Source organism: Phaseolus vulgaris, chromosome 7 (assembly GCF_051622355.1).
Source record: "Phaseolus vulgaris cultivar YP4 chromosome 7, ASM5162235v1, whole genome shotgun sequence".
NCBI classification, from domain to species: domain Eukaryota; kingdom Viridiplantae; phylum Streptophyta; class Magnoliopsida; order Fabales; family Fabaceae; genus Phaseolus; species Phaseolus vulgaris.
Window position 1 is genome coordinate 52,935,073 of NC_143504.1, and position 8,747 is coordinate 52,943,819.

The 8,747-nt window shown below is 30.6% G+C and overlaps 1 protein-coding gene across 1 annotated transcript; it reads left to right on the forward strand.

Moving 5' to 3' along the window:
- The first annotated feature begins 4,856 nt into the window (after positions 1-4,856).
- Positions 4,857-7,392, forward strand: LOC137830179 (polygalacturonase At1g48100). Its single transcript, XM_068637355.1, has 6 exons — positions 4,857-5,586; positions 5,805-5,972; positions 6,066-6,110; positions 6,192-6,399; positions 6,478-6,559; positions 6,635-7,392. Exons 1-6 carry the CDS (start codon positions 5,167-5,169, stop codon positions 7,134-7,136), a joined length of 1,425 nt encoding a protein of 474 aa, XP_068493456.1. The 5' UTR covers positions 4,857-5,166; the 3' UTR covers positions 7,137-7,392.
- The last annotated feature ends 1,355 nt before the right edge of the window (positions 7,393-8,747 follow it).

Genomic DNA, 8,747 nt, shown 5'->3' on the forward strand with positions numbered 1-8,747 from the left:
GTAGGCCAATTGCTGCTAAAGTCAGCCACTTACCTTTAATTAAGCTATACTTTCCTTTTTCCATTTTGGTTATGATAGGTAAAAACCATTCAATTATTAAACACTGTGGATTCAGTTTTGAGCAGCAACTTTTTGCATGTTAAATGTAGCACCTTTTAATATTACTAGACATATAGCTCGCGCTTTAAGCTATAGTTTTGATCTAGTGAGCGTGTTAACTTGATAAAACGCAAGATTAGCCACAGTCTAGTAAAGAAAAAGAAAGTGTGACAGCAATTAAGTATGGTGATTAGTTAAAATAAAAAAACTGTGGTCTGAGATTTGAGATTTGAGGCGGCAACTAAAAGCAATTAAGTAAGAGAAAAGTAGTAAACGAGCATGCGTAGTTGTATTTGTGTGTGGAAGTGAAGAAGCATGAGCAGAAAAAGTGGTAGTATGAGTTTGGGCGGTGATAGAGAAAGATAGAGAGAGCAATATGGTGAGTTGAGAAGTTGTGAGTGGAAGCAAAGCAAAGCAAGAGCCATGAATTCTGAACTTTGGAGTGGATGGACGGTTACAGATACAGCCAAATCAATATTTAAATTGATATGCCTAATATAATTAATTAACTATATCCACTTTAAGGACTGCATTTTTCAAAAGTAAATTAACTTCAGCCGCATAAATTTTCCTATTGCTTTTAGGCATGCGGCTTCTTTAAATCCACAATTCAAAACATAAAACTAGTCTAATTTATCGTAATTAAGCTCATACTGTTTGCAACTTCTATTTGCGGGATGGAGGATGAGACTAGTATGCATGAGTTATTCGAGTGCAGATATGCTTGATTATTGTAGAATTATTGTTGTGTATGATTGAGTGTGCAGAGTGTGTTTCATAATGTTTTCGATGGATGAGGTTTGAGGAGGGATTTGGATTGCAGTAGTTAATGAGGTCTAGAGGCACATGAATAGGGTTATCTTTAAAGGGGAGTAGTAGATGTAGTGGAGGTTTTCGCGTTGGTCCAACTAAAAACTTGGTCTTAGATTTCATCCAAGTCACAGTCTGCGTTTTTTTCCTTTTCTGATTGGTGCATAGATCCGATGGTTTGTATTATGATGATCTTATGAGATGTTTACTTAGTATGTCAGGTGTCTTTCTCTTGATTAAGTTAGAAGTATATTGTATAGTCATACTTGGGAGTATATCTATTGGGTGTGATTAAGATTGTCATTATGTATAAGGGTTGAATCACTTATTTAGTGATTCATATTTATTTATTTATTATTGCTGGTAAAAAAAAAACAAACAAAAAAAAACTTATCGTGATTACGTTATTACAAATGTTTGATAGATTCCTTGCTATCCTGTTTCAACATTTTTGTGGAAAATACGCGCGTTGACTGATTTTTTTTTTCTTCTGATATATACAATTTTAAAAAAATTACAAAAATAGTCTTTTTCTAACTTATTTACTAAACTGGATTCTTGTTGTTTAAGAGGAGTTCTGGCATGTGACCGGTGGAGAATTTTAGCCTCTAGTATAAAAATACTAAATTTTGTGTTTGTGTGAAAATAATTTGTAATGTATAACTGAATTAAGAGTAAATAACATATATTAGTAATATAAGTTTAAAATAGAGAAATATAAAAGCGATATTTTTAAATAATATTATTTTAAAAAATTAACTCAATTTGATTTATCAAAGGTAGACTTATTTACTATTTATGGTTCACGTTGCTCCTCTTTTGTCTCTTCATTCTAGCTTGATGGTTGTTTCCTTTGTTATAACAAGTACAAGTTTTACCTGGAGACTACTAATCTTTGAGAGATAAGATGAATTGCAACTCGCAGCGTAAGACTGAGTGCTTGGAGCTTAAGAAAAGGGTAGAAAGAAAGATGATAGTTTTTGCTGTGAGAGAGGTTGAAAGAATTAATGCATGAAAAATGTTACAGAAATCTTAAAATATAATTAAAATATTAATTTATTGAAGTGAATTTGTTAGTGTTTTTATTGAGAATTGAGTCGTAAAACTTTTGAGGTTGTAGTCATAGGACTCTTTTATCGATAATAATGTGAATGGACGGAGGTTTCCTAAGAAGAAGATGGTTTTTTTTATGTTAAACTCTACACTAAATCTTAAATTCTAAAATCAAATTCTAAAAAGATAAAAATATTTATGTATAAGGTATAAAATCAATGTTTCCGGTGTAAAGATTGAAATACTTCAGGAGAATAACTATCCACTTTTACCTACCCGGACCATTTAAGAATACATTAAATGGTTTTTATAAGTCATAAATAAATTTTATAATAATATCCCATAATCGGACTAAATATTTAAAAATTATATTAAATTATTGATTATTGATCCGAATGTATCTAACCCTATAAGTAAGTGCATATATGTAGAGACGAACTTGTTTAAAGTAATTAACGAAAATCACACAAATATTGATAAATTTCTATAAATTTTACTAATAATGAATGTGAATCTTTAAAAATAATTATCAACTTAAACTTCCATTCTATCATAGTTCACTTTTGATTTTGGACAAGGATAGTCCAAGATAGTTAGATAGTTGTATAGTTATATTTAATTTTTCAGTATGAAAATATAATCACTTTTGGAGTGATAGGTGGATAGAGTGTTTCAAGTTAAAAACTAAACAGTTTTCCTTATGGTAACCTATGATGAACAATAAAAGTATCTAATTTAATAAATAAAGTGGAAAAGATTTATTTTTAAAAAAGATATATTTCAGAAAAAATTTCTACAATGAAAAAAATCAATTAATATATTAACACGCATAACGAAATATTAACTATTAGTTTTTTCATCAACAATAAATAGTTACTTTATCTTTACTCGTTTTAGAAAATTTAAATCTTTCCTTTACCATCTTATGACATATAGGGTAGGATAATTCATTCTCTTCCTATAAACCTTGTTCTCAAACAGATATATAGATTTGGTACGTTCTTTTAAATATCAGTATTCCGTATCCTATGAGGCAATGCAATCCTATTCATTATAAACTTAACAACAAAATACACTTCTAAAAAATATGTAATGTATTTATTGGAGTTTAGGGACGTGAGTCACTCGAGACTATTACTAATCGTGATTAAATACAATAAGAAGTAAATTAAACATAAATAACATAAATGATAAATGATAAGTATGGTAACTTAAATCAATTAACACTGATCTATTGAAAATATGTATCTATGAATAAAATGACTCATCATCAAATATTATAAATGAGCCTTATGGACAAGAGTTGTCAATTATATCATACACTCTTAATACATAGTATTTACTTGATTGTCAAAGAACATTTTATAGGTTTACTTCCGATCAAGCACCAAAAAATCAAAGACCTAAGGAGTTGAAGTTCTTAATTAAAAACATAATTGGAGCAAAAGATAAACGACTAAGTATAAAGAAACGAATATAAAAAGAGCGACCGACACCAACAACAATTATTACCGTAAAATCTAAATATTATCTAAATTCATTTTGTCTATATAAATACGTGTAATTTATAATAATTTATTTTATATAAACATAAGATTACTATATACTACAAAAACTCGGTTATGCCATATTACTAAAATGGATTATGCAGATTATATTATATTAATGTAACCACACATTTCAATTACATTCATCGACTTAAAATTAATTTACATATCTAATTTTTTGATAAATCCAATATAATTTTATATCATTTAAAAATCGAAATCAATATATATATATATAAATTAAAATAAAACTGTCACAAAACTCCAAAGAAAAGGAACAAATAAATTCATATACTATGAAACCTAACCCATTGACCATGTGGATGAATTATTTATATCTACAAATTATTTGTGACTATAGACACGGTTTTGGGGGAACCCAAAAGGGACCGAAAACATAAATATGGTATGTTCTAGACATGCACACGGACATACCCCTGTCTATCTGTTTCTTTCTGATATTTCTGCTCTGAATTTTAGGCATACAGGGATTAAGCTACCACTGCAATCCAATTCACAAAATATTCATTGGGAATTTAATCCAATTCACATATCATATATAATCTCAAAATCCTTTACTAACAATTTTTTTAACAAGAGTTAACAAATCTATTACTTTTTAAAACAAATTTATTAAAATAACCTTATTCTTTCAATAAATATTGACCAAAATGGATAGAGTAATCAATTTTAAAATAAAGTAAAAAATAGAGAATCTAAGGTAATTTAAAACTTTATTAGAAACTAAAACTTCAGTAATAGGGAGAAAAACTAGTAAAATATTATAAATGACAAGTTTTGTTTATAGGGATATGCGTACATTATTCATTGATTGATAACTACAAATAGCACACATCAATCACATCATTAACTACCATATTGATAATTAATTATCATAATTTACTATAATTATCAACTTATTTCATCTAAATCACTACTAAGCTAAATTTATGTAAGTATTTCATTTTAGTAGCGGAAATTTTGTAAAAGGAGTGCCTCCAAACATTGATTAATTATACATTTTTACTGTATGAGTTATTTAAAAATATTAAAAATGTATTATTAGTAATAAATGAAAACAAGATTTTATGTGATATAATTATTTTGTCTTAAGAAATATTATCCATAAAAAATCCCTCTTAGTTATGGAAGAAAAAAAAGTAATGGGAGGAACATGGGAGGTTTGTCTAGTACCCAGCCTGACTTCTGGTTATTCCTTTTTGCTCTTTTCAGAGTTGTCATATGCAGACTCCACAATCTCTAAAAGAAGGCCAATGCCTATGTAGTATTTGTCGTTTCCACTTCCAAAACCAATTAAATATTGATAATGTGCCGATGAAACTTAACATATTGTCCACTATCCCTTCTCATTATATATAGTAACTCACTCTTTCTGATTCTGCATGTACTCCAAAGGGCCCAACTCAAGAATTAAACTTCTTGCAACTTGTGCACTACTGCTACAAGCAAGGTAGAACCACTAGTTTCTTTCAATTTCCCAAAACTCAGGCTGCCCAATTACTCCAAAATTAGATTCTTTATTCCTTTCATCTTGCTGTTCACAGCCACAACCCAATCAGAGTCTCTAGTTTTCAAAGTTTTAGCATCTAAACCTTTTTAAGCCCCTTTTTAACTCCACTACTAGAATATACTCACGATGAGGCCTTCTCATATTTTATCACTAGCATTGTCCTTATACTTTCTTACTTTGTTTCTTCCCACCCAAGCTAGGTACCATTTCCATAAAAACAAACACTCACATTATCATAATGCACCTGAAATTTCACCATCTCCTTCTCCATTGCCTGGACCTTCTAGCGCCCCTGATGAAGCTCCTTCTCCTAGCCCCACTGTTGATGAGAACTACCACAACACATCTAATAACTTGTTTGATATTCGAGCATTTGGGGCCATCGGAGATGGAGTAACTGATGATACAGAGTCATTCAAGATGGCATGGGACACTGCCTGCCAAAGTGAATCAGCGGTTAAAGTTATCCTCGTTCCCCACGGTCTCTCCTTCATTATTCAATCTACTATTTTCACAGGTCCTTGTAAAGGTGGCTTAGTACTAAAGGTAATGTACTTTGCAAATTGCAACATGTTTGGTTCTTCTTATAGTTTAATTTTTGTACACTTACTATAATTAATGTAAAGGGTTTTTTATACTTTAAACAAAAAATCATGACAAACCTTACAGTGTAATAAAATTTTACACAGTTAGTGATTATTTTGTTTCTTACAAATGGTTAAGGGTAATGCTCACTAATTAACTCTGTTGGCACTCGTGAAAAGGTTGATGGCACTCTTATGCCACCCGATGGACCTGACTCTTGGCCAAAGAACAACAGTAGGCGTCAATGGCTTGTCTTCTATAGAATCAATGGGATGTCACTTGAAGGAAGTGGATTAATAGATGGGAGAGGAGAAAAATGGTGGGACCTCCCTTGTAAGCCTCATAAGGTATACTGTTGATGATTTAAAAATATTAAGAAACACAAAAAAAGATTCAATCTTGATGCTTGAAACACTGATCCCGATGATAAAATGGCACAGGGACCCCATGGGACAACATCTCCAGGACCTTGCGACAGCCCTGTTGTAAGTAGTTCTAACACAAATACAAGTTGCATTGTGGTTGAAAACAACTGTTCAAACGTAATGTAACTCCGAATGTTGCAGGCATTAAGATTTTTCATGAGTTCCAACTTGACTGTACAAGGACTTAAAATCAAGAACAGCCCCCAATTCCACTTCAGATTTGATGGCTGCGAAAGCGTCCACGTGGAATCAATCTACATAACATCTCCAGCACTCAGCCCCAACACTGATGGAATACACATAGAAAATACCAATGACGTCAAAATATACAATTCGGTCATTTCTAATGGTTGGTCACAAAACAAAGCACTACTTTTCTTTTTGTATCGAAACTCAAAAGTCATTCATGAATTATCCTTTTATACAGGTGATGACTGCGTGTCCATTGGAGCCGGTTGCCATGATGTTGATATAAAGAACATAACATGTGGACCTGGACATGGTATAAGGTAAATTAACTTATTATTTATTTTCAAGAAAAGGTTCCTCTAGTTCACTAATCTTATCTTATTATTTTAATTCAGTATTGGTAGTCTGGGAAATCACAACTCCAGAGCCTGTGTTTCAAACATAACGGTGAGGGACTCGGTTATAAAAGTATCAGATAACGGGGTTAGAATCAAGACATGGCAAGGTGGCTCAGGATCAGTATCAGGAGTGACATTTACTAATATTCATATGGAAAGTGTAAGAAACCCCATTATAATTGATCAGTTTTACTGCCTCAGTAAGGATTGCTCCAACAAGACCTCTGCAGTCTTTGTATCGAATATATCTTACACAAACATAAAGGGAACATATGATATAAGGCACCCTCCAATGCATTTTGCTTGCAGTGATTCTGTCCCATGCACCAACTTGACCCTCTCAGATATTGAACTTCTTCCATCTGAAGGAGACATAGTGCATGATCCTTACTGCTGGAGTGCCTATGGAATCTCTCAGACACTAACCATTCCCCCAGTCTCTTGCTTGCTTGAAGGCCTCCCTCAGTCCATTTCAGGAAATGACATAGATCATTGCTGACACTAAATTCTGGGTGTAAAGCAAACTTGTGTGTATGTATTTGTATAATTACTAGGGAAGTAATTAAGGATTATAGTTATGATCTTGAGTTTTATTTTGTGATTGCTGAGGAGTTGTGTTTTTTATGCTCCTCCCCAATTGTTAAGAGTATATCTTTCATAGTTATGTCAGGTTTGTAATGCAAGTTTGGCTTGAACTTGTGAAAACTTCAAGTCTAATTATACAAGTCTAGATAGATACCGTAGTATTTTTATCATCATGGACCATGGCTTTATAAATTTTGCGGTGTGTTGTTATAAATCTTAAATGCATAGGGTATGTTTAGGATGAAGGAGTTTGGAAGAGAATAATAGAGGCTAGGATTAGTTTTGGTTTAATTATTATCGCACTACATGTGGTCTATAGCTTTACTTATAAAAATTCCTAAATAGATTCGTACTAATTGATAGCTGCCTAATATATGTTTATAAAGTATCCACATTGCCATTCTATATTGCTATTTAAAAAGTTTTAGGTTTTATCATCAAATTTTATAATTTGTATAGAGATCCAATTAAAAATTTGGGAAAACCGTAGGGATTTGTTTGAATGAATTTATTAGTATAAAAACTAATTTTAATTTGCATGCACATTAATGATTCTGTAAAAGGTTCTAAAAAAGTTATGCTAGATATGACTTTGAAATTAATTATTATAAAGGTTAAAAACACTTATATATATATATATATATATATATATGAATGAATGGCATCAGTGCATTTACATTAAATTCATAGAATGTTACAAAATTCTTAATAATTGTAGGAACTTACTTGAAAAAACAAAAGTGTATGAATCATAGAGTAAATAATTTTTTATAAATAATTTGGTGATATTTTGTTTTTAAGATTTAGAGAATTGTAAAAGTATTTAAAAAATGAATAAATATAATTCAAGGTGAATAGTATAATAAAGCGATTAAATTATCAATGTTAAGTTATTTGGAGAAATAAGTGAATAATATTTGAAGTAACTTTGAAGTGTCACATCTTTAGTTTAAAAGTATCACCTCTTTAACAACTCCAAGTTGGATAAAAAAATTGTGTATTATTACAATCCAATCACTTTGGTTATTGGTTATCCTTTACTCTGGAGTGCCGAGTTTGATGATGCAGGAAAAAAATGAATCCTCGTAATCAGAATTTACGATTAAATTAACTTATTGCACTCAGCTTGGTCTCCCAGATTTCCTCTACATGCGTACGATACGTAATAATTGAACTGCTTCCTACATAGTCATACAAATAATTTCTTCATCATTTATCTGAATTCATTTAGACATGCAAATAAGAAAAGATGGATTTATTGTGTGAGAGAATCTCAATTTTTAAATTATATCAAATAATTTATTCTATTTTATATATAAAAAAATAATATTATCACTTTCTTTAAAAAATAATATTTATGACAACTTTATTTTATTAATATTGAATCTCAATCATAATGTTTTAATGACTAATTTATATCTCAAACAAATAATTTATTCAAGCGAGTGGATAAATTGGTTCTGGTTAAATCAATCACCGTAAATAGAAAATTCCAGAACTGCTTTCACATATGTGTCTTTAAAGA